At 36.1% G+C, this 27,524-nt stretch overlaps 2 protein-coding genes across 4 annotated transcripts; one reads left to right on the top strand and one right to left on the bottom strand.

The window, feature by feature from the left end:
- Positions 1 to 2,983: 2,983 nt before the first annotated feature.
- On the bottom strand, positions 2,984 to 5,981 carry LOC113755756. 3 transcript variants are annotated; one of them, XM_027299665.1, is made up of 10 exons: positions 5,444 to 5,981; positions 5,078 to 5,304; positions 4,767 to 4,973; positions 4,573 to 4,662; positions 4,376 to 4,471; positions 3,993 to 4,298; positions 3,826 to 3,909; positions 3,589 to 3,720; positions 3,380 to 3,434; positions 2,984 to 3,115 (listed from the first exon to the last, which is right to left on the bottom strand). In XM_027299665.1, exons 4-9 carry the CDS (start codon positions 4,618 to 4,620, stop codon positions 3,381 to 3,383), a joined length of 720 nt encoding a protein of 239 aa, XP_027155466.1. In that variant the 5' UTR covers positions 4,621 to 4,662; positions 4,767 to 4,973; positions 5,078 to 5,304; positions 5,444 to 5,981; the 3' UTR covers positions 2,984 to 3,115; position 3,380. The 3 variants fall into 3 exon arrangements, with proteins under 3 accessions (XP_027155466.1, XP_027155465.1, XP_027155464.1); XM_027299664.1 differs by lacking the exon at positions 2,984 to 3,115 and adding an exon at positions 3,117 to 3,140; XM_027299663.1 differs by lacking the exons at positions 2,984 to 3,115; positions 3,380 to 3,434; positions 3,589 to 3,720; ... (2 more) ...; positions 4,376 to 4,471; positions 4,573 to 4,662 and having other exon boundaries at positions 4,672 to 4,973.
- Positions 5,982 to 25,283: 19,302 nt separating this feature from the next.
- On the top strand, positions 25,284 to 25,838 carry LOC113755754. Its single transcript, XM_027299662.1, has 2 exons — positions 25,284 to 25,515; positions 25,597 to 25,838. The coding sequence occupies exons 1-2, from the start codon at positions 25,284 to 25,286 to the stop codon at positions 25,836 to 25,838; spliced, it is 474 nt and encodes a 157-aa protein (XP_027155463.1).
- Positions 25,839 to 27,524: the final 1,686 nt, after the last annotated feature.

The following is a 27,524-nucleotide window of genomic DNA, read 5'->3' as shown; positions in this document are numbered from 1 at the left end:
AGTTTCTAGTGATCATTTTCTTGGATAATGAACTGATCACCACTCCGGGCACATCAGTGAAGAGGAAGAAGGCAATTTGAGAAAACAATGATTGGTGATAAAAACAAGAATGATAGACTATTTAGATACTCACTAACAGACTTGCTTCTGTCATTCATGTATTCAGCTAAATCAGTATTCAGCAAACTTAGTCAAACCAAATTTAGCTGGCATAATGTCTTCATTGTCATTAATCTCTTGAATGACAGTTTTAGTGGTGAGAACCCACTATTTGGTTAATTCAAGTGTTTGAAACTTTGGCAGAATAGGCCTAACATCAGCATTCAAGATCTTATATTTTCTATAAACTATGTCAACATTGAAGATTATCCCTTCAACTTTAGAGCCCTATTAGCAAAACAAGGTTTACATATAACCAACATGATTCACAAACAAATAAAAGATCAAATAATTAATAACCGTTTCATGTTCTAAAATGCAACCTCTGAATCATAGAAGATAAACTTTTGTTTTTTGGTTGGTGTTCCTATAGGTTCGATGACGTATTGCTTCTATTGAACTATGATAATACAAGGCCAGTTTTTCATATCAGGCATGATATCCCCCAATCGGCAACAAGTCAGACATCCTATGAAAAAAGAAAAAAAGTTCATAATGTACAAGCTTATCTATAGATAACGCCTTAACAATTAGTAAACACAGTGATAAACTCCTGCAAGTATACCTAAATATAAGAACATTCTACTGATGGCTTAATTCAAAATTTTCATTGAACACAACATTTCTAGTTTTGCAGTTTACTTTTATACCAACAAAAGTTCCTGGTACAATAAGTATTTTCAGCTCACTTGAAGTTCTTGCTCTAGACAAGGCCATATATAGCTGTCCATGAGAAAGGATAGGCTCACCTAAGTAAATGCCAACATAGTCGAGAGTCTGTCCTTGAGACTTATAAATGGTCAATGCAAAACAAAGTCAAATAGGAAACTGAGTCCTTATGAATGCAATGGAATTCTTTGGATTGTTAGCAGTTTGTAAGGGTATCGTTGGAATAAGAACTCTCTTTCTCAATGTTGGCCGAAGACAATTTCAGCAGAAATAGTGTGTTGGCCAAGCTCTTTACATATGAACCTTGTGCCATTGCACTGGCCTTCAAGAGGATATAGATTCCTCATCAGTATAATTGGACAATTTTCTTTTAACATTAACCTGTGAGAAGGAAAACCTTTTGGATTCTAAGAATTAAGGAAATTCTTATAATCACCCTAGTGCTGCTGATCAACAATTTTGTCTGTGTTAATGTAAGTGTGATGCTTTCTAGGAAACCTTCTAATCATTATATCATTGAGCTCATCAACTACACTATTTTTAGGGGCAATAATACATCTATGATCATACTATAAGGATCTTGGGAATAGAGAGCTAAATATGAAAAAAATGCAATGTAGTAACTTGTTAATAAAGAAGTTAAATTAGCAATTGTATACGTTAAAGGGCAGACAATTAAAACAAGACAATATTAAGTCATTTAACCTATTTAAAGATTCTTCTTTATCATAATAAGGAATGACTAAATCTCTGGACAAAATTATTTCACCGTTCAAGTCCACGGGTTCATTTCCTTCGCCAAATCTTAACAAGAATTTAAAAAACTGAGGATCTAATATAGCCCGCATATCTTTTGTCAACTTCAATTTATGAAGCTTAGACCGCAATGGAGAATTGAGAAAGCATGACTGCAAAAGGACTTCCTTTGTCGCTTGCTCAATAACAAGTAGCGTCTACAACAACTTTGCCTCCAAAAGGTAGATCAGATTCCATTATGTCTCTAAGTAAATCATCAAATGCCTCAACAGTTTCTTGTTTAGCCATGGAAGCCTCATCCCACAAGATTAGTTTAGACTCTAAGAGCAGCTTTGCAACACTGTCTTGCTTACTATGTTGGCAGGTTTTGTTCTTTGAAAAATCAAGGGGTATCTTAAACCTTGAGTGTGCAGTTCTTCCTCTAGGATGAATAGATGCTGCAATTCCAGAGGTTGCCACTGCAATGGCTATATGACCTTGTGATCTCAAAATAGCAAGCAGCGACCGATATAGAAATGTCCTTGTGAAGAGGACCATCAATAAAAAAAAATGTCCTTGTGAAGAGAACCGTGCTTGTAGGATCAGGTCATAAGCATATTTATGCTAGGAATTTAATTTCAAAGGCATTAGTAGATCTTCTGATAGTATGTCTATGTTTCTTTTAGCTTCTGTCTCCTTTGTTATGTGTGCCTTATTTGATGGTAACTGATAGGTAGTAATGCTTGTACCTATCTACTGAAGCTATCTATTAATATTAGCTAGAACCAATCCCCTAATTTTAACAAGAGAGTAATCATGATATTGTTTATACCACTCATAGTCTTTAGGGAAATCCAATTCAAAATTTTTCCATAACATTGTGGGATCAATTGGAGAACAATAGACCAGAAGAGTAGCAAATAACAATCTGAGCAAAGATGGCATCTGAAATGTAGTAGCTTTCTCAAGCGTTTCTTCTATATACGTATTAGATTGCAACAGCCCAAGCACCAGAGTATACTACAAGAAAATTGACTTTTCACGACGCCAGAAATATGCTGCAAAAAGTCCAAAAACAGCCGCGAAAACCTTTTTGCGGCACAAATGCGACGGAATTAAATTGTGTCACAAAAGTAGCCGTTACAAAAGAAAACGACACAATTTTTCAACATGTCGCATGCATTTGCATCACTCTACTTGCGGCACAAAAAATGCGCTACAAAATGTCCACAATGTCATGCGACAAAAACTTGCGTCGCAAAAAAGTCACCAATATAAAGACCAGAAATCAAATTTTTCATGGTACAATAATTATCATGCTCAAATATCCTAAAATCGAATATTATAACAAAATATAGTTCCACAATACACTAGAATAAAGTACCATACATTGTTTTAGTTAAATTCTACAATTGTTCGCTCCAATTACAAGATGTTTCATATATTCCAAAATGTGCTTGTCTTCAAAAGTACAACACTTCATCATACATCTCTCAAAAACATCTTCATATCTCCCAATCCGCATGCTTCCAATGTACCATCAAGTCTAGGGCTGCAAAGTGTATTCTATTAGTCCCCTGCTCATATAACCCCAACCCATTAAGCATGAAGAAAACGTTAATATAACAATAGATACTGAAACGGAATTTGTAATTCAACCTTTTCACAGACACTGAAAATTAAGACCACTTCTACTACATTATGTCCCATAAATAGCTGGCTAAATCTTAACAAAAACAGCTCGTCTTCCCAATCATACAAATACTCAATGGAAAACTTGACAGAATAGAGTTATTTCCAGAAACTTTTCCAGTACCTCAAGCAAGTCGTTTGCAAGTAGTCCTGCTCCTTTTCTTCTTTGTATGATGGTTCTGGTATAACAAAAGACTAGTCAATTAAATATCAACAAGGAGCTCATGCACAAATAGTCATCAACAAGGAAGTCATGCACAATTCAATATCAACAAGGAACTCAGCAAAATTGGTCTTCTATAGAAGGACCAACTCAAAGTACGCATACTATACCTCAAGAATATCAGCAATTGAAGAAACTTTTTTATTCATTTCACACTTGTTTATTTCAGCATCATTTGTTCCAATTTCCTTGTACATTTCAGCATCATTTGTTCCAACTTCCCTGTTCATTCTATCACCAACCTGTTACATTATCAACAAAGTGTGAAGAAAAGAAAATCAGGCCATAGCTGCTGATATTTCAGAGAGTTTGAACACAAAATCGAATTGTATGAATTAATATACAACCTCTAATGAGTCCGAAATTTGAGATTGTTTTGCTGCATTCATTTCTCTTCTTTGGAGTGATGCCAAGTCACATGTGGATGCCCTCTGGAAGAACAAAGATCAATAGTAACTAAAGCAATAAAAAAATTAGAAAAACTATAATATTTAACAAAATAGTTATCCCAAACCATTCTTGCTTCAAATTGAGCAATCAACTCCTCCTTAAAATCTGCCAATTTCGAATTCATTTCTTCTCGTAGTTCACCACGTATGATTTCCACTTTCTCATTCACTGCATCCTCAAATGCTTTCTTTTGTCCATCATTCATGTTATCTGACATCCTATACACGTCTTTTGGAGTCGCACCTACCCCATAAGTTCGAAGACGACCTGGTTTTTCAGGTCCAAGAATATTTTCATAGAGTATATCTTTCACAAAATTATCATCCCTGGATGTCTCTGGCAGTTTTTGTATTTCCTCATTCATAGTTGCCTAAATTGAAAAACAGACAGAAGAAAGAATTATTTATGAAGTAAAACCAATAAAAAGTGACTAAAAGCTATTCTTACAATTGTTTGTGAAGTCAACTCATCCATTTGTTTTCCTTGTCTTGAATGAATAAAAACGTCTAGTTTCGAAGGCTCTTTTCCAGTTTTAATCCGAAGCTGCCACATATTCAATGTACAAACTAAAGTGTTAATATTTCTAAATAAGACTATGTTCCAGAAAAAATTGCTAGAAACATAAGCATTAGAATTTAATATACCTCTTCCCTGAGGTTCACATGATCTTTTCGCCCTGTTCGATGTGGCATCTTTTATTTTTTTCGATTCTTGCTATTAATCTTGCTTTGCTTCTAATTATGTACAAAACAGAAAAAGGTAGTTAACAACACATCAAAATCATAATAGCACTAGAATTTAATTCAAAAGCAAAAGAGATGTGACAATAAATACATGCCTTGACATCTTCTGAGCTCCAATAATCAACCAAAATAGGCCATTGATCCTCCTCAACTCTTGCAGGACAGTGTGCTAATAGCCATGACCTGTGCCTCCTATAAGGAGTGAAATACATGCTCTTGACTTTTGATTTCCAATTTCTCCACAATTTGCTGACCCTTATCATTTGTACTTTCTTGCATGTATCATCAATATTTGTATTTCTCTATCAAAAATTACAAAACAAAAGTTTAAACATTCACAAGCTACAAGATTGTATGAAATAAAAAGAAAAAAAATGTTGCTAACTTTGATAGTGAGTCAAAATACCTTAATATCTTCCCAAAATCTCTCCTTAGATCCTTCAGGCATGGCCCTCCAATCTGTGTACGTGAGTGGTAATTTATTACCATCCTTTACTAAGATTCCTACTTGACTTATATACTGTGTAGCATTAGGACCAATTACTTGGCCCCGTGCATTCCAAACTAACTCCAATTTCTTTCCACCACCCCAACCAGCACTTCGTCTGGCTAGTCCTCTACCACTATTGTCTCCTGTGTACAAAAAACACATACACATACAAAAGAAGAAATTGTGATTCATATAATTTTTTTTATGAATATTATACAAAGCTTATAATAAGGAATGCTAGACTCAAAACTATTTGTGGTAATCTTTTCTTTTCCAACCGACCTTCTTCACTAGAATCATCATCATCAAAAGTACCATCAAAGACATCCTCTATGTCTTCTGAATCATATGAAGAACCTGATCCAGCTTCAGAATCATTGTTATCAAAGGAATCTGGTTGCTCACGATGGTCTACTAGTGGTTGAGAATGAAAGCCTTGACCGATATGTGAATTAGGATGGGAATTTAGTTGAGAATCAGCCTTGGAGTTCAACTGATGTGAATTGGCTTTAGAGTTGAACTGAGAAGCAGCAATAAAGCTAGAAGCTGAGTTTGAATTTGAATTGGAGTCATGTGATTTCGCTTGACAATTAGGTCGAGAAACAGAGTTTGAGCTAGATGTAGGGTCTATGCGTATTCCAGGCATTGCCCCAATGAATTTATGTGCTGGAGGCTTTGAATAATGACTGGGGCAAGTCTGATAAGATTGAGAGCTTGACTGTAGTGCAGGGTTCAAACTATTAGTGGACTCAATATGCGCTCCGGACATTGGCCCAACAACTTTGCGGGGCCCCTTCTTACTTGGTGCCATGGAAAACCTATAAAAGCAACTTCTGATTTTTGAAGGCAAAGTTAAGTAAGATGATTAATTTTACTGGCTTTTTTCAGAAACCAATCACATAATTCAGCAAGAGAGTGTTGTATCATCTTACTTTTGGAGTTTAAGTTTCTAAAATCTGCAAACACAAAGAACATATACATATTAAGGAACTATAACCCAATGAAACCAACATTACCAACTTGCTAATATGAACATAAGGAATCATAAATTGAACATAAGATAAATCCAGCATTACCAACCTGCTAAAAAAAGAAGTAGAATGCAGGTTATCAAGGAGACTAATATGAACATAAGGAATTATAAATTGACATCCAAGGCAGTGAAAATGATCCCACAATTAATATTTTTCATACTAATCAGTAACTTCATCTAATATTGGCATATCTAAACTTCATATAACAAATTGTTAGGATTATATTCCAAAATTAGAGTCAATCATCAGCCTTGTCTCCTTGTTGGGCTTTATCAAAAAAATCATCATCATCACTTGTATCATCAATCATATTGTCAATCCCAAGATTATCCTCATCAGAGAAGAATCCATCATCAACTTCAGCAACGTGTGCCTTGGATTTTGTAGTTTGTGCATCAAGTATAACTCCATCAACACCTTCCCTAACCCATGAAACATTACTATCCTCAGAAAAATAAAAAATAAAGTGCAGCATGTGCATCCCAGTTTGCTATGCTCATAGTGGAATGCGATGTTAACAGTTAACCCAACTTCTCAATGCCAAAAGAATGTGGTGAATTTATGTCAATATGCAAACCAGTGTTCTGTTTGCAAGAAAAAGAAACATAGATAAATCAGGGGAGCTAGATTGTCTTACAAATTCCTAATTGCAACTTGGTAGAACATTTAATTGCTAGCAAGCTACAATTGCTAGGCAGATGATGGTTATGGGCAATTCAGATAGTTAGATTGCTGTTCAACTATGTACAAGAACTTATCTACTTTTATTTGTTCACCACTTATAATAATGGCATTTTCAAACCTCATTATACTTTTCTGCAATTCAGGAAATATGATCTCTCCCAGCAACAAAAAATGAGATAATACACACTGAAAGACAAACACACATGCATAACTGAAGTAACTAAAAGACAATTTTAAGTCCAGTAATTGTCCTTTCAATAAAATCTATAATGACCACAGATATGGGTGCATCTGAGCAAGATATATTCATCGCATGAATCTTTTAAAAGTTAAGGTCACAGATAAAGTCTTCAGATGAGAAAATACAGCCAAAGGATGAAACAGCAAGGTTCCCTACTAGGGATACCAGCATTTCTCAATAGATAATAGGGGTCAGAAGTTATAGCCATCATAAAGTACACAATCTGTGGATGTTAAACAGCAAGTCAAAATGCAGATGCCAACAATTAATGGCAAAAGAAAAACTGAAAAGTTAAATCATGTATCTATTAGAAGGGTCTGGATTTGTCAGATGCTAAACGTGATAAATAGTGGTAAAATGAGTTCACGGACATATAAACAAGGAAAACATATATTACCCATCAACTAGAATGAAGGATGCAGATTCATAATCCGCATTACATTAAATTACAAGAAACACTTACATGAACACACCAATATCAACGAACAGGGGCTGTAGTGGGGCAGACTCTTCTAGTTGCCGCGAGACCTAATTTTTGAAGTCAATGACTCAAATGGTTGGGTCAATTTGTTCGAGCTTTCAGCTGTAGGAATTTCGACAACTGTGGTTGACAAAATTCAGAATCAACAGAGGACCAATTACTTTGCCCAATCAAATTAGGGTTTTGTGCCAAATCTTATTAACCGAAATTCAGAGAAGAGTGCAGGTCACAAAGACATACGAGGGAAAAAACATAGAAATCGAAAATCATATGGAAGAATTTTTACCTTTTTCTCTGTAATAGTGATGGCGTAAGAGCTTTTGATTTCTGCTATATTTGAAGCAGAGATGGTGAAAAAATTGACAAACTCTTATCCGAGCTGCGTACTGCAGTGGTTTTGGATGAGCGGAAGAATTCGGTCTATGTATCTGACCTATAACAGTTTGAAGAATTCGGTCCACCAAGATAAGTTTGAAGAATTCGATCTTTGGAGAGTTAAGATCTGAATATTGTGAGGTGGGTAATATACGACGTACGGAGTTAAGATCTGAATATTGGTTCAAAAAAGGATGTTTTCTGTCTTTAGCAAGTCAAGGCTATCTTAAGCCAATCACAGAAAGTGATTACTATGTCCTCCTCACGTGGTCAGAATTTATTCTTCAGTCTTTAAGCATTACACGACCCGGAACAAAAGATCAAGAAAAAGACACTTAACCTTTCCAAGTGCCCTTTTATGGGTTTTATTAAAACTATGTCGTTTTTATGTAAAAATTAGAAACCGTTGTGAAATTTGCAGCACAAATTGAAATTTGCTGCTTATTTACCGCACTTTATCCTTGTGCCACAGCAAAAGCGTTGCAAAAAGCCCGTTTTCTTGTAGTGCCTCTCTGAACGAATTCATCTTTTTATCATTGACAGTCAAGAGATCATCGAATGAAATCGGTCCACGAATATACATTAAGAGAAGTCTTAGAGAGTACCTTTCTCCCTATCTTGGATTAACATTGACGAATCTACCTATTACTTTTCAATGCTTTCTTTCTGTCCAGTGCTTATACTTAGAAGACCAAACAAAATGCTAAGGGAAATATCTATAAAGCATTTAAGATTTTCAGCTATTGCATTGGTTGCATTCATTTTGAAAAATTCAGTTAGCAATAGTTGCATTGGTTTTTGAAAAGTCATCTTTTGCTAACAATTGTAGTAGATCTGAGTTCCTGTCAAAAGATACAAGCTGTTGATTTGGAAGGTGAACTTGGAGAGCATAAACAGATGGTGTCATCTCATTTAAATAGAACTCATAGATGCGCCAAAATGCTTCTGGAGGTGAAATATATCTACGTTCTGAAACACTTTAATCTCATCAATATCAATAGCGCTATCATCTGTCATAATCTTAAAGCAAACCAAATCATGCCCTTTAAACACATACTTATACAAGTAGTTGACTAGCTTAATGGTAGAACAAATCTCCACGTTCTTGTAACAATCGAACAGAGCAAGAAGATAGGGGTTGTAAGGCACAACCCACCTATTATCAAGGGTAAATCTGTGAACTTTTACTTTTCTACCAACATTCCTTCTTTTATAATATGGGCAACTATCCTTACCATGAGTTGTATGGGGCAAAATTTTTTTTGGATAGTGATTCTTGTAGGCACCATCTTTTATACAAGGACAAATTTTATCCATGTCTCCACAATGACCACAAATCATATGTTTTACAACAAGAGAGTACATGTGAGGATATTGAACACGATCAGGTAATTCAGCGCAGACCTCTCTGTCATATGACTTTGGATTTAGTAACTTAAACTATGGCTTTAAAATGAGTAGCAAATGAGCATGTGAAAATCCCCATTTTTGAAACTCAATGACATAGACACATGTTGCCACCTCACCAAAAATTTGCTTATTCAAAAGTTCATGCTTAAGCATTTCAAATTTAGTTCTAAAAACTCTAGATAAAATATCAGGTCTATCCTGTGGCTTTTCGTGATACTTCAAATTGGACTGAATTTCTTTCCATGCTAGATTGCAGGTCATGTAAGAAAAATGTCTGGTTTACAGTATTTTGTACTAGTGCCATTGTATCAATTTATCGTTGTCTATGAAAGTCCAGACTAGAAGTTTCTTTCTTGACATAAGAATCAACCGAAAACTGTTGTAGCAGTCTAAGACAGTACAGCAGCATCGACTCATCACTATCTCTTATTTGAAACCTATAATAATAATACTCTCTAGCTGATACGATACCCTCTTCATTCTTTCCACAATCAACACTTATAAAGAACAAAAAAACTGTTAAAGTAATGTAGAAAAGGTTATAGTGTTCACACCTAATAGCTACAAGTAGCAAGAAAAACACTTGCCTCTATGTTCCAAATCAAGTAAATGTGAGGGATTGTCAACAAAACAAGTGATCAACATGTAATGTATATAATGTATATAATGTATATTTCACATTAACAAATAAAATACAGGGGATGTAACATGTAGAAAATACATACAGTCTCCAAATTAGCTTGAATATCTTTATCCACTAAAATTGCAAGCAAGATATTTCTTTTTTTTTTTTTATAATTTTTTTTGACAGGAAAACGAAAACGCATTAAATAAAGTTAAAGAAAATTAGGTTCATACGTGGTCATATAAGGAAAAAGGAACTCATCTCTTTAATCATTTTTTCAATTAGATCAATTATGCTTAAAACAAGTATAACTAACGTTTAGAGTTAATACACACACACATACCATCAATCGGGCCGAATTTTAAATGAGTTGAGTTCAGTGTAATTTGAACTTGACTCACAACTAAATTGATCTAACATTTGATACAACACTTAGCTCAGCTCACATTTGCTAAGGCTCAATCCATTTTATTTCGGATCGAATTGGTTAAGCTAAAGCTAAGCTAGCCCAATTGGTAGCTCTACCTACAATGGTGGACCAACCTAAATAAATTATAACAACCAATATTACAAAGTAACTCAAAAAAAATGTTAGGAGTAGAGTTGCAAATGAATCGAGTCGAGTGGAGTTTTGAACTTATCAAGCATCAAGTCTCGCTTGATCTCGAACTCGAGTGCGATGAACCAATAAATTGGAGTTCGAGCTCGACTCGACCAAGGAAAAGGCAGGGCTTGTGAACTAAAGCTCAATTTTTGGCTCGCGAGTAGTTCCAATTGTCAACTCAAGTTGTACTCAATTTTCTGGATCACAAGTAATTCGAAGTCAGCTCGAAATTGTATTTAGGAAATAGGAATTATTGTAAATTGTAATTCATAGAAGGGCAATTATGTAGTTTCATATGAACTTGAGCTAATCGAGCTCGAGTCGAGTTATGAATTGAGCTAATCACGAGCGGCTTGAGAGCAGGTCAAGTCGCATGTAGCCCTAGTTAGCAGTACATAACGTAAAACATATGAAATTTCAGTGCATTGGTTTTTTTGTTTTGATGCTATTATTACTTATCATGTATCCAGCATTTTTTTCCTAGTACCAACTCTATGGCATTATTGATTACATGTTATATGATAGACATACTCAGAAGACTAAACAATTTCTAGAAATATTGCTAGCTATTAGATTTTTCATAAAAATAAATTGTATTGGCAACTTGTAGAATATTTACACTGACAGGTGTCGAGTCTGTGCAATAATAAATTCCTACTCACGAAGATATAAATGAATACAATAGCAAGTAGAGTCGTCTCCACAGGGATTAGGAGGAAAATTTGCTTCTTTCCAAATGAAAATTTATTGGGTGGAGTTTGGAAAATTTGCTTCTTTCCTACTTGATATCTACTACTACTAACAAAATGTCTATATTTAATAAAGAAAAGAAACTACAAAATATATTATCTCATGTTTCCTAATTAACTCCTATAACTAATACAAATAATTTCTAAATTTTCCACCAAAGGCTCTTTGGTATTTAGCTCAAAATTAGGCAACCTTCGCGGCAAATCTCGAATCATTTGAACTCAATGGCAATTGTTGGAAAATCACCCCTTTTGTTACTTTTTGCTCAACTTCCCTACAATTAATACCAAATACCAAATATAAGTAGAATCTGACAATTAAAACAATATTTGGCTAGAATAAAGGGGAAATCAATCATAAATTGAATAACAAATTTGCAACCTATCAATTCCTCCCACACTTAAACCATGCTTGTTTTCAAGTATGAGAACAATAAATAAACAACTGAATCCAAACAATGGTTATCACTCAAATCATCTATTGTCAAAATACCATCAAAGTACATGTCAAGCATTGATGACTAAGCTCCAAGGAATAGGTCTTCGATTAGCTTCTAGGACCAAGGACTCCTCCAATTTCTGACTAACTAATCTAAGAAGATTGAATATTCAACCAGCATTTATTAGCTAACGGTTCAACTATTAACCAAAATGTCAACATTAAATCTTATGGATCAGCAGGCTAACACAATCATTCACACATTTGCACTTTTTACAACTTTTTCTCTTTTTTTTTGGAGAAGTACATGACCTCGTTCTTTGTCATTCAGGTCTTTTGATGTGAACTCTGACATCTACCAAATGAGGGTGTCCAGTTACTCAGCTTTTATCACTAAAAGAACACATAGTCATAGTTATCGTCACTTTTTGATGCAAAAATTGACACTTTTGGTGAACATTCCTGGTGACTTGGCATCAATAACCAACAGAGTATAGCTAACATTATTCACAAATAGTCAACAAAATAGAGTAAAAATTAAAAATCACACAAGCTCGTGACATTTCCTCAAACATGGAGAACTAAAATTAATAATTGAACCAATTCACATAAAAAAATACTAGACAGATATTCACAATGCCTAGAAAAGTTAACTAAAAATTGCAAAAGTAATAAAATCTCTAATATTCACCAAAGAAACATTCTCAAACTTAACTATGTCACACTTGATACATTCTCATCAATAAAACTTGGCAACAGAAAAATTAGAGTCAACTAACCACTGTTGATTCCAAATATCCAATAAAAATGTTCACAAAAGACCAAAAAAAAAAAAAAATCAAAACACCTAAAACAAACAGTACTAGCTGTACTACAACTCCCTCCCTAACATCTAAATCTGACATTATCCTCAATGGAAGAAATATAGAAAAGAAAATGAAAGAGACAACGAAACTTTCCTGAGAAAGGACCCTAGATAGCTATGGAATGGGCAGGAATGGTGGCGTAAAACTCACATGGTGGAAGTAAGCCGCAAAATTCTGAGACATATGGGACATGTGAAGTGCAAGATTGGAGACTCGCTCATTTAGATGGTGAGCTTATGCACGGAGGTGTCGCCACTTAGCATCTCAAGTCGACGATGAAGGAGGTACAAAGGTAGAAAGTCCAGGCTCATCATCGGCTACTCTCGAAGTAGATGAGGTACCAGCACGCATAGAAGGATGTCGAACAGGTACACGAGTAGGCCCCGGTGGAGTAAACTGCTAGATGTCATCGATCTGCTCCACGACACCCATTTTTTCTAGGCAAACCACATCTAAAGGATCCATTTAACTAGCTACATGCAAATCATGGTCAGAGAGACCAGGAACCTCTAAGTGAACTACCAAATGGGTGATATACGAGTCAAGGATCAAAGGTTTGTTTTTCTTAATTAAAATTGTTTTAAATTGAGACGCCAACCAACACTCCAAATTGTTTTGCATACACCAAATGAAGAAGAACTCAAGTTTAGAAAAGGTCTCTGAACTATCCTTCCTATTTGAATAACTATAAGTCAAGAAATGTTGAACATAACGGGAACTGGAATTCCTGAGATATGAACTCTTTGATTGGCTAGGGTCATAACAATCCCCGTCAACAGACACATCCTTCCATATGTCGATGTGAAAGAAGAAGATGCGCTCGACGTAATCACAAGCACTCTTAGTATACTCCCTAGAATTGGCATACTCACTATCGATGAATTCAAAAGCCAAGTTGAACTGGGTAATTGAAAAGTTAAATTGCTGACTCATAAGTCTAAACCAAATCACATTTGGAGTGGTGACAGAGTATCCCGTAGGAAGATCAAATTCGAAAGTGACATAAAACTCCCTAACTAACTCAACAAATGCAGGACAGTGAATTGCAGCATAAGAGCGCCACCCTATGGCATTGAACATCCTCTCAACATCATCCTTGATGCCCAAAGCAGCCATGGTGAGAGGATCAAGATATTTGCAAGGAATAATCTACCGTTCACAAGATGTTGAATATCGTTGCTTGTCAGCGGTTCCAGTGAAATTCAAATGACCCCAAAGTGAGAGGGTAAGAAGATGTGGACACCCTTGGCCCTACCAAGGCATGTCCGTTTACCTGAAGAAGAAGGGTGGTGGGCAGGGTTAATCATGGGTATAGTAGGTTGAGATGTAGTGGCCTTGGCCATAGGGGATTTGTTCTTAGAGACTAGCTTTTTCTTAACCATGGGGACAACCAATCTAAAAATAACAATAAGCAACGATCGAGAACGAGTGCCCCGAATGAGCAACTAAGGATTAAGAACAGCCAAGCAATCTCAAAGCAATAGTGAACCAAGAACTTGACCCTAGCAAATAATAGAAATTGAAACTCCAGCAGCAATACTCAAGTGCAATAGCAAAAGTGAACAAAGAGTTCTCAATGTCGCTGTCAATTTCCCAGATGAACAAGTAAACATAGAAGGTCCAATTTAGGCAACCCACCAAGCATCACAGTTAACGAGTTTGAGGCAACAAATAGTAATGTTAGTAGGCAAGTATCCACAATTAGCAACTTCAGATGGACGAATAGCAAAGAATCCCCCCAAGCAACAATTTGAAACAACCCAGTAAAAAGAAACTCTAATTAAATTTTCGAGTAGCAACCCAACAATATGAAAAAGAAAGGAACAATTGTACCAACAAGTAGGGTTAGTAGGAATAGAGTAGTGGGGAAAATGGTCACAGCAACGAGCGATGATTAAGAGTTGTCAACAACAACGACAAAAAGAACAGACGATCGGCAACGTAGAAGAGAAGGCAACAGTGATAGGGAATTTAACAAGCGGCAGCTACAGCAACGGCAATGAACGACGAGGAAAAGAAATAGGCAATGGTGACGGAGAGGACTAGCGAATGGCAAATGGAGACATGCGGCACAGTTGTCGGCGATTAAAGAAAATGATCGGTGGTGATGAGTGACCAGCAACACGGGCAACGAGTGGCAATTGGTGGTAGACTAGGGCTGCAACGTATGGCAAGCGACAGCAGTAGATGATGGTTTCGGGTGCACAGCGGGGAAGAACAAGAAAAAGGGGAGAAGGAAAGAAAAGAAAGAAAACAGAAAGAGAGAAAGAAAGAAAAGAAGAAGAAAAGGAAAAATGAATTTTTTTTGTTGTCGATTTTTTTGTCCCCCTTGGTTGAGCAAGACATGGGCACGTCTCGTGGATCTAGAGTCTTCTGATTGTGAGATTGAGTAATTTCACATTAGTACGTGCCCTCAAGACGCGGCATGTCATATCACCTGGTCATCTGCTGAAAGTGTTAAAAGAGGAATATGAGCTCTCCGTCAACAATACATGGGCACGTCATGTTGATCCATAACCTTCTGAAGGTGGAGTTGGGTAATTCCACATTAGCACTTGTTGGAAGGAAGTTTTTGAACTAATAAAACATCAAAAACAAAAATTAAACACATCAAATTTGAAAAACTTAACATAAACATAATGAAACACATAATAATAATGAACAAACAAATTAACAAAATGAATTGGATTGCTTCCCAATAAGCGCTTTTCTTTAACATTTTTTATTAGATATGATCGAATATTGTTCGAACAATATAAGTGGATCTTCAAGATGTATGATCTCCACCCTCTCCATTGAAACACCTTCATAGTAGGGTTTAAGATGATGGCCATTGACCACGAATTTTTTATCCGTCTGTAAATTCTGAATTTCCACTACACCATAGTGAAAGATATTAGTCACAACAAACGGACCAACCTAATGAAAATGCAACTTGCCAGGAAAGAGTATTAGATGAGATTGATAGAGAAGCAATTTTTGCCCAATTACAAATGATTTCCTAGTAACTTGTTGGTCATGAAAAACCTTAGTCTGCTCCTTATATATTGTTGCATTCTCGTAAGCCTTATTTCTCAACTCTTCCAACTCTTACAATTGAAGTTTTCTGTGCACTCTACCCTCATCAAGATCCATATTGCACTTCTTTATCATCCACTATGCCTTGTGCTGGAGTTCAACTGGCAAGTGACATTGTTTTTCAAATACCAATCTATAGGTAGACATTCCAATAGATGTCTTGTAGGTGGTCTTATAAGCCCATAATGAATTTTTTAATCTCATACTCCAGTCTTTCCGATTAGGACGAATCATTTTCTCCAAAATTGGTTTAATTTCTCCGTTCGAAATCTCTGCTTGGCCATTCGTTTGGGGGTGATATGATGTAGACACCTTATGAGTCATTCCATATTTTCGAAATAGAGCCGTCATCAATTTATTGTAGAAGTGTTTTCCTTTATCACTGACCATAACTCGTGGTAACCCAAAACGAACAAAATATATAATCGAATGAATTCTGCAATCACTTTATAATCATTAGTTCGGGTGGTTTTTGTTTCCACTCATTTTGACACATAATCTACGACCAATAAGATATAAAAGAAACAAAAAGATGGAGGGAATGTACCCATGAAATTAATGCCTCAAACATAAAAAATTTCACAAAAAATCATAGAAATTTGTAGCATTTGATTTTTAAAAGAAATATTTCCAACCTTGGACATCTATCACATGACTTATTGAACAAGTATACATCCTTGAAGATGGTGGGCCTGTAAAAACCTCTTTCCAATGCTTTACAAGCTGTCCTTTGCGGTCCAAAATGGCCTCCACAGTTATAAGAGTGACAAAATATTAAATAGAATTAAATTCACTCTCATTTACGCATCTACGTAATACTTGACCCGCACATTGCCTCCATAAGTAGGGGTCATCCCATAAGTAATATTTAGCATTACTTTTGAGTTTATCTCGCTTTTCCTTTGACCAACCTGCAAGCGATTGATTAGTGACCAAATAATTAATAATATCCGCATACCAAAGAAGAGGAGGATTAGCCAAAAATAGCTGTTTATCAGGGAAACTTTCCCTTAATATAAAATCATCCTTGACAATAGGCAATTGACTCAAATGGTTGCAACTAAATTCTCTACTCCCTTTTTATCACAAATTTTCAAATTGAACTCCTGTAGAAGCAAAATCTATCTGATTAACCTTGGTTTAGCATCCTTCTTGATTATCAAGTACCGCAGCGTTGCATGGTCAAAATACACAATCACTTTAGATCTTAGCAAATAAAAATGAATTCTAAAGCAAAAATAACTGCTAATAGCTCCATTTCCGTGGTAGTGTAATTTACTTGAACTCTATTCAAAGTCTTAGAGGTATAATAGATTGCATGTGCAGCCTTTCCGGTCCTTTGGCTCAGCACTGCTCCTACTGCGTTGTCACTGGCATCACATATGATTTTGAACAAGAGATTTCAATCCGGAAGTTATATGATGGGTGGAAAAATCAACAACTCCTTCAAGTAATCGAACGCCTTCTGGCATTCCTCATCAAAATTGAATGTTATGTCTTTTTGCAGGAGTCTTAACAATAGCGCTCCAATTCTTGAGAAATCTTTGATGAATCTATGATAAAAACCTACATGTCCCAAAAAGACCTATGATAAAAAATAGCACTCCAATACTATGATAAAAACCTACATGTCCCAAAAAGAAGAGCACTTTTCTCATACTAGTGGGGTATGGTAAGGAAGATATAAGATTTATTTTTGCTTTATCGACTTCAATGCCCTTAGATGATACTATGTGGCCTAGAACTATCCCGTACTCAATCATAAAATGATATTTTTTCAATTAAATACAAGGTTAGTTTCAATGCATCTTTGACGAATTAGAGTTAAATTCTCAAGGCATTCATCGAAAGTATCACCATAGACACTAAAATCATCCCTAAAAACTGCTATTATTTTCTCAATATATTCAGAGAAAATACTTAACATACACCTTTGAAAAGTCACAAGAGCGTTACACAACCCAAAGGACATTCTTCTATACGGAAAGGTACCGAATGGGCACATGAAATTAGTTTTCTTCTGGTCCTCCAGCGCTATTGCAATTTGGAAATAGCTTGAAAAACCATCCAAAAAGCAGTAGTAAGCACGACACGCCAATCGTTCAATCGTTTGATCAATGAAAGAAAGAGGATAATGGTCCTTTTTAGTGACTGCATTTAACTTCCGATAATCAATGCACTGGTGCCATCCCATTGGTTTGCAAATAGGAACAAGCTCCCGTCATGATTAGCTTCAATTGTGATCCCTGTCTTCTTTGGAACAATTTGCACTGGATTTATTCATGGGCTATTAGAAATGGTATAAATGATCCCCACATCGAGCAATTTGAGTATTTCCTTTTTTACTATTTCTATCATTAGGGGATTTAGCCTTCTCTGCATTTGTCTGACAGGTTTCGCACCTTCTTCAAGCCGTATTGTATGCATGCAGAAAGAGGGGATTATATCTTTAATGTCAACTATTATCCATCCTATCGTCTCTTTATGGTCCCTAAGGACTCGGATCAACCTGTCCTCTTGACTAGGGTCCAGTTTGGCAAAAATGATGACTGGGAGAGTGTTTTTATCGTCCAAGAATGCATACTTCAAATGATTTGATAGGGATTTCAACTCCACTTCAGGTGCTTGCATCACCGAACGCAACATCTTTGGATGAGAATCGGGTATAAAGAGTGGTGCAAGTTCATACCTTATTGCAGTAGGTGCCATTGACTGTAGCGCTCCAACTATGCATTTCAACTCTGCACCCAATTCCATATCACAGGTTAACCCCAACTCAAAATGTTTGGTGAGAACATTTTGTAGTTCATCCCTACCATCAATCTCAAAAATTTCATGAATCACAGGGTCAATCACACTCATTGCAAAAGCATTATGAGAGTCTAATGGGTATTTCATAGTTTTAAATATATTGAAATGGATCACTTCTCCATCAAATTCCATTGTGAGTGTACCCTGTTTAACATCTATTTTTGTTTCAATTGTGCTAAAAAAAAGTCTCCCTAGTATCACGTGTGATGGATTTAGTGAACACTCATCATTCATGTCAAGCACATAAAAGTCAGTTGGAAACACCAATTCATTAATCTTGAACAAAACATCTTTAACTAACCCATCGACATATGCATTAATCCGATCAGCTAGTTGAATTATAATACTTGTTTCCTTCAAGAGTCCTAATTTAAAGAAGCATAGATACTCTGCGGCATCACATTAATGGAAGCTCCTAGATCTTGCATAGTCTTTCTGATCTTAGTATTTCCAATACGACAAGGGATAGAAAACATACTTGAGTCTCCACACTTGGGTGAGAGTTTCTTTTGTAACACTGTTGAAACAGTCTCCCCCACCATAATTCTTTCATCACCTCTCAATTTCTTGCGGTTGATGCACAAATCCTTCAGAAATTTGGCATACTTGGGTACTTGCTTAATTGCATCCAATAGAGGGATGTTTATCTCCACCTTCCTAAAAACTTCTAGGATCTCGTTCTCCTTGTTTTGCCTTTTTGGATTCTCTAACCTACTAGAAAAATGTGGTGGGTTAGTATTAGCTTTAAATGAAGAGTTCGAAGTTGCTTCAGGAGTGAGCTTGCTTATTCCTTCTTCTTCCAACTCCTTCTCAATTTGATCTTTGCTCTTGTCCTTCGAATCTACAGGTTTTGACCCTTCAACTCCCTTTCCACTTCTGAGGGTCATGGCACTTACATTCTTTGGATTCACTTCAGGTTAAGAAGTTAGTTTTCCTTCCCTTGAAACTCCAAGCAATTCATCACAGAGGCTATCTGACTTATTTGGTTTTGTAGATCTTGTATAGTTGCCTCTGTCTTTTGCTAGAATTTTACGGTATTAGCAGCCAGTGTCTTGACAAGATCCTCGAGAGATGCTTTTGGAGTAGACAAAGAGGGTTGAGGTCTTTGACGGGTTTTTACTTTAAGTGCAAGTTTAATTCCGAATTATACCCGTTTTACTGCAAGTATACAGGCCAAAATCGTAATATTGGGTATGTATCGGGTCGATCCCATGAGGAGCAATTAAAACAATTATTAGATACTAATTTACTCTATTATCTAGACTCACAATAAATTTGAGCAGAAAATTCAGAATTTAATCCAACTACAAAAATTCTTAACTAGATAAATGCAATTTCACAAAAGGAGTAGAATTCACTAAATATTAAGATCTAGGGATGTAGATTCCACTTATGACACAAAAGATCTAAAACGAATGAATTTAACACTTGTTACTACTCTTGTTTAACCAAGGATCCATTTCCAACAATACCAAAATCACATTCTCATGATAATAATGGGTTAAAACATATTAGTTTTTCCTAATCTCTTGGTAAATACTAAATCTGTTTTGTGCATACATGAAATGTAGATTTCATCCACTTGAATGTATTTCTACTCTCATGAATATACTACTCAAGTTCTACTTATGTCATTCCATTATTTTTACCATTTCTCAATGAGTAAAAACAACTATAAACCTGCTATTGGTGATCAAACAACAACAAGTAATCCAACATACACAAGTAGATAAGTTAAAACAAGATATAACAAGTATAAATCATAATCACTTCATATCACTTGGCCATAAGCTTCATCTACTCCCTAGATAAAGGAAATTAGCTACTCATGAATGATGAAATACTCATAACTTCATTAATGTAAATCATCATGAATTACAAATACAAAAAGAGTAAAGAAAGTCTTAGCCAAGATATGGTGAAGCCTTCCAAAAATCTCCTTTGTCTTGAACTTAGATGATTACAAGATGAAACCTCAATTGCCCCTTTGCAAGTTTCTAGCTAGAGAGAATATGTTTTTTAGTAAGAATACTAGCTACGTCTGGATGTCCAGACCTCACTCAATGTCTCTGCATAAAAACTACTCAAAGGCTCCATTTTTCCAAGTCAAATTCCAACACTTGATTCCCAAATCTCCACTTTGTTATCATAGTCAATCACCAATGTTTTTGATTTGAAAATAAGCCACCTTTCTTGCCCTTTTGTCTTCTGAAGCATGTGCACCGAATTCCCTTGCATCTTATAACTGGAAAGTGGTATGAATACAAGAGAAATGGCTGAGCAAATTGCAGAATTTTGGCTACAAAACGCGCCTACACAAAACGCGGCATAAAATCGCATTTTTTATACTCACGTTTTCACTCTGGCCTTATTTCAACTGCGATTTGCTCCATGATAAAGGCCGAACTAGCTTTTGTACAAAACACAAAAGTTGTATCCCTTTGAGTTAGCTTTCCAATTCTTCAAGAATCATCTCAATCGGAGCTTTGTAACCTGAGATATGATCGAAATACTATCACCTGGTCCAACCTCTGTTTTAACTTCCGACCACAGAATGTAGTTTCTGTATTCCGACTTTTTGTCCATGAAAATGGCAAAATTGGATTTCGATGTCTTCATATGAATTGTAGGTCTCTTTCTTAGCTTTAAAATGGTGTAAATATCACCTCAATTCGATAAGTGTAGCTCCAGATATGGTCAAAATACCGAAGAGTGTCAAAACTGACTTGTATTGCATTTCCTCACTTGAACGTTTTTCACTTCATTCTTCTTGTTACCACTTAAATTCATCACCAAATATCTATTTTTCACCTCATTTGACATCCTTTGGTGATTGAATCATCATTCCTGCATAAAAATGAAGTTTTTACCATTAAAATCAATAGAAATGCAATATTACCCACTTTAACCAAAAATATATAGTTTTACCAAAAACCTCTTTATTTTAATTATAAAACTAAATAATCAACTCAAAATTAACTAATAAAATGCGCTTAAAAATACGTAAAATAAACTCTTATCAGTCTTGATAGATGCTATGGTTGGAACCCTTGCTATTTATTAACGGCCAAATTTTGCTTACTTTTCCCATAACTAAAGTTTGGGTGGTCCTTGCAACTCGGATTATACATATTGGAGTAAGGATCATAGTACCTACGGGGCGTGAGTGCATATCCAGCTATGTTCACTTGTTTCGAGCTATCATCTTGCAGCATTGGGCATCCATCGGTAGGGTGGCTAACATCCTTACAAATTTCGCATGTCTTAACTTGCTGCATATTCCCCATTGCTATCTAGTGCCTCATAGAAATTAACTCAGCCAATTGTTCTTGCATCGATGAAATGTTCACCTCATTCACACTAGGAGTTGGAATGTCCTCCCTTGTACCAAATTGCTGGGAGTTTTCAGCCATCCCTTCAATTAGCTCCCATGCCTCTCAAGGGGTTTTTTTTGTTCACTAATGCACCTCTACTGGCAGCGTCAATGATACTTCTATCTCTGTAAAGCAGGCTTTCATTGAAGTACTGAATGAGAAGTTGTTCACTAATATGATGTTGGGGGCAACTGGTATACAACTTTTTGAATCTCTCCCAATATTCATAGAGAGAGTCCCTAGAACTCTAAATGCCACAGATTTCTTTTTGTAAACTGACAACCCGGGATGCAAGGAAGTATTTTTCCAAAAATTTCCTTTTCATCTCTGTTCATGTTGTGATACTCCCTACCGGCAAGTAGTATACCCAGTCCTTGGCATCCCCTTTCAATGTAAAAGGGAATACTATCATCTTATTTTGCTTCTCAGTGACCCAAGGTGGTTTCATACTTGTGCAGACTATTGCGAACTCCTACAGGTGCTTGTGGGGTTCTTCACCTGGCAAACCATGAAAATTGGGGAGAAGGTGTATTAGTCCTGATTTCAATTCAAATGTTATATTTTCAGCAAAATTAGGAAAAGTAATGCATAAAGACTGCTGGTTTAAATCCGGAGCAGCCAACTCCCTCAAGATTCGATTATTATTTGCCATGATAGCTTCCTCTTACTTAGAATCACTTGAGTAGTCACTTGAAGATTCCAATAAATTCACTGCCAAATTAAGCCCTGGAGAAGCAGTAGATGACTGCTCTCTCTTTCGTATCTTGATTTCTTTTCGTAGCCTACGCGCTATCTTCTCAACCTCAGGATCAAAGATTAAATCACCTGTACAGGAAGAACAAGGCATAAACTAACAAAAATATCAGAAAATAAAATAAAATAAACAAAGAAAAGAAACAAATATTCTACTGCCAATCCCGGGCAACAATGCCAAAAATTTACAGGTATCGAACCTGTGCAATAATAAATTCTTATTCACAAAGATATAAATGAGTATAATAGCAAGTAGGGTCGTCTTCACAGGAATTAGGAAGAAAATTTGCTTCTTTCCAAGTGAAAATTTATTGGGGAGAGTTTGGAAAATTGCAATTAAAAATAAATAATCAATGCAAATTAAAAATAATTGAACTAAAGCAAATTAAGCTTAAATCAAGGATAAATGAACTCTAGCCAAGGAATTAACTTCGAAAGTGGTTCAAACAACTGCTCATTGATGTAAGAATTATTTTATTTGTTCGTTAATAAACAAGTTATAAGTGCCAAACACGCGATAACAACCAATTTTTCCTTATTGTCTCGATAGTTAAGGTACGCCCATCAACTACTTCTCTAATCAAGAAACAACTCTACATATGCCTATAGAATTTAATTCCATTGCATTAGAAATTAGAAAAACCCTGTTTTAACCAATAAACACACTACTAGAGTTTATTTAAATTAGATCGTATGTCTCCTTAACATGAAACCAATCACGCTAGTTGCCAATAATTCAAAACAATTAAATGATTACAGATTTAACTAATTTAACTGGCATCAATTTGTCAGGTTGAATCAAATATCAGGCACCTTTGATATTCAAACAACTAACAACCATAAATAATTAAATCAGAAAACATACGAATACTAACGAATGAAGAAATTAATAAAAACAGTTAGATCTCACAGTTATTGATGAACCAAATCCTTTGTTATTTCTCGACTAGAAAATAAAAGTTAAGCTACACATCATGGAGAAAAATCACCAAGAGTTTCTTGATAATAATTACATAGGGTTTTTTCCAAATGTGAACAATCAAGAAGAAAAGAGAGAACCAAGCGGTGAGTCACACCTAAAAATTGTTTCTGGCTGAACTACTAATCAAACGGTTTCCGGCTTTTTCTCTGTTTTTTTTTTGTTTCCTACTTGATATCTACTACTACTAAAAAAACGTCTATATTTAATAAAGGAAAGAAACTACAAAATATATTATCTCATGTTTCCTCCTATAACTAATAGAAATAATTTCCAAATCTTCCACCAAAGGCTCTTCAATATTTGACTCGAATTAGGCAATCTCTGCTACAAATCCCAAATCATCTGGATTCGATGGCAATTGTTGAAAAATCACCCCTTTTGTTACTTTTTGCTCAACTTCCCTACAATTAATATCAAATACCAAATATAAGTAGAATCCGACAATTAAAACAATATTTGGTTAGAATAAAGGGAAAATTAATCATAAATTGAATAATAAATTTGCAACGTATTATACACTTCTTGTAGACATGCATTATTATTTTTTATCAAAAAAAGTATGAAAATAAAGAAATTTACATGTAATTATTTTTATGTAATAACTTAATTTGACTCTTATCTTTATTGAAGTTTTTTAAATTCTGTAGTTATGATTAAGTTGGCTTTTAGGGCACAAGAGTAACACTACCCATGAAACCCAATTAAAAATTGAGATGTTATACATATTGCTTGAGGCTATTATTTGTTATCTCTCTCAATGGTTAATCGATGCCTCCCTAAATTATTACCAACTTGCAATTTGCCTCGTAAACCATCAATTACAGTATATTGTTAACTTATTATATCATTCTTTAGCCCGTTTCTAAAGTAAATGTATGCCCAAAGTGCATTACTACCCTCATGCAAGTTTGCTCTTTTTTTGGCAAAATCTTCTTATTCATTTAGGGTTTCTAAAGAGTCTACATTCAGGGGAGGTGAAGCAACGCATCCTTGCCTTCCCAGTTCTACCCCTGCAAGGCAAGGACCGTGTCATATGGCAACCTTCACCAGCTGGATCTTTCACGGTTTCATCCACACTAGAGACACTTTGGCCTCTCTCCAATCCTCTAATTTCCCGCAAGCTTATATGGGACAAGCGGTTGCTGCTCAAGGTCTCGATCTTCATGTGGCGCTTGCTAAATGACCTGCTCCCATTCCCTGACATACTGAGGACGTTTGGGCTGCACCTGCCTTCCAAGTGCCTCTGCCCTAACGAAGACTCATTGACACATTGTTTTGTAGAATGTCAAGTGGCAAGCCAAGTCTGGGGCTGGTTTGAGCAGGGTCTTGAGTTACACGTAGGCACCTCAAATTCCCTTATGGTTAAGTTGCAAGGTTGGTGGATGCACTCTTTGAGGAGATCGCTAAGGGCCACTTGTACACACTTACTGCCTATGCTCATCTGCTGGGAGCTGTGGAAGGCTCGGAACAAAACAGTGCACGAGAACATTGTGTCTTCACCTGCGCAAGTTCGTCGCCAGGTACTAGGGTTACTGAACGGAATTGGAGCTGCTTACCTCTTTCCGCCCTCAACATCCCAGGAGTCTACATGGCAGCAATTGGGGTAGCATACGGAAATGGCACAGTCACGGAGGAGAACAGGCATCTCCTTGTCCTGGTCTTTGCCACCATTCCCATATGTGAAGCTAAATGTCGATGGATCCTCGCTAGGGAACCCGGGTCTCACTGGGGTGGGAGGTATCCTACGCAATCATACAGGTAGAGTTCTTAAGGCCTTCTCAACTTTCTACGGATTCTGCACCAACACGGAGATAGAAGCCATGGCGCTGTTGGAGGGGCTCCGACTAGGCATTACTATGAGTTTGCCAAAACTGGTCGTGCAAATGGGCTCTAAATAGCTGCTTCAAATGGTGCAACAAACTTCTCAAGTACCCTGGAGGATAGACACCATAATCAGGCAAGTGCGCCAGGAGATATCAAAGGCAGATGTCATTCTAGAGCATTGCTACAGGGAGCTTAACTCAGCGGCAGACGCATTAACGAAGGGCGCAGCAGCTCGAAAATGCTCAACTACTTACGACGCAACCACCTTACCGCCACCTGTGAAGGGCATCTCGACCTTAGACATTAGACAGTTCCCGTATGTCCATCTGTTGCGTGCTTTGGACTAGTTGACGGGCTTTTAATATACGTACAAGTTACAATCCGATTTACACCCGTTTGACTACAAGTATACACGTCAAATTAGTAGTTTAGGCCATGTATCGGATCGATCCCACGAGGAGCAATGTATACAAGTACTAAGTCCTTATTTTCTCTATTATTGAGACTTATAATGAATTTGAGCAGAAAAATTATATTGCTACTGTCTACAAATCTGATTTACCAAATGCAAGATACAAATGGAGAAATTTCACTAAAGATTGAATCTAGAGATGTCGATTCCACTTATGACACAAAAGATCTAAATGAATGAATTTAACACTTGTTACTACTCTTGTTTAACCAGGGATTCATTTCCAAAAATACCAAAATCTCATTCTCTTGATAATAATGGTCGTAGAACAGCTTAGTTTTTCCTAATCTCTTGGTAAATAACTAACTCTATTCTTGTTCATGCATGAAATGCAGATTTCATTCACTTGAATGTATGTCTATTCTCATGAACTTACAACTCAAGCTCTACTCATGGTATTCCATTGTTTTTACCATTTCTCAATGAGTAATACAAATATAAACCTGCTATTGGTACTCAAACAACAAGAAGTAATCAAGCATGCACAAGTAGACAAATTAATACAAGATACAACAAGTGTAAATCACATTCAATTCATATCACTTGGCCATAAGTTTCATCTACTCCCTAGATATAGAAATTTAGCTACTCATAAATGATATAACAATCAAACTAATAACTTCATTAATGGAAAACATCACAAGTTATAAGTACAAGAAGGATAAAGAAAAGCTTAGCCAAGTTAATGGTGCAGCCCTCCAATTTCTGCTATGACTTGCAATAGATGATTACAAGATGAAGTCTCCAAGTGCTCTTTGCAAGTTTTTCTAGCTAGAGAAAAATGTCTCCAATAAAGAATGCTAGCTAGAGAGAATGTGTTCTACCAGAAAATTGCTCTCCCGTAGATATCTGACCTCCCCCTGTTTTTTCTCCATAAAAGCTACTCAAAAAGCTCCTTTCCTCTAGTCAAAATTTCCACCTCTGGATTTCCAAATCTAACATTTGTTAAGATAGTCAATAACAAATGTTTTTGACTTTGACAATAAATCATATTGTCCTCTTTTTTGCATCAGAAGCATGTGTCACCGAATTCTCTTACCAAAGATAGCTGGAAAGTAGTGTGAAAAGTAAGAAAATCGGTTGTGCCACTTGCAGAGAAGAAAGGCAGATCCGAGCCCTGGATCCGAGGGGTGCAGTACGATCCGTGCTCAGATCAAGGCTGATCCGAGGCCTTTCTCACATGGATCCGAGCTCGGATCAATTGACCTCGGATCCATTACTCCAGAAGTACAGACGAGGGCTCAGATCAATCTTGTTGCACACGGATCCGAGGATCCTCCAGAAGTACAGACGAGGGCTCGGATCAATTTTGTTGCACACGGATTCGAGCTCGGATCCGTGTGATCATTTTCCAGATTTTTTATTCCTTCCTTTTTTTTCTTCATTTTTGCTCCTAGTTTCTTTTGTACTTTATCCTCCAAATGATCCTTGCTCTTTCTTTATCTTGTACATGAAGTTCACATGTCAATATCTGTCAAAATATCACAGATTAAAGCATTAATCCACTCATTTAGCAAGTTTGATTATTCAAACCACACTTAAGCAATTAGCACCAAAAAGA

This window comes from Coffea eugenioides, unplaced genomic scaffold (assembly GCF_003713205.1).
Source record: "Coffea eugenioides isolate CCC68of unplaced genomic scaffold, Ceug_1.0 ScVebR1_1692;HRSCAF=2587, whole genome shotgun sequence".
NCBI classification, from domain to species: domain Eukaryota; kingdom Viridiplantae; phylum Streptophyta; class Magnoliopsida; order Gentianales; family Rubiaceae; genus Coffea; species Coffea eugenioides.
Note: the sequence above shows the minus strand (reverse complement) of the source record. Positions and strands in the feature narration are given on the sequence as shown.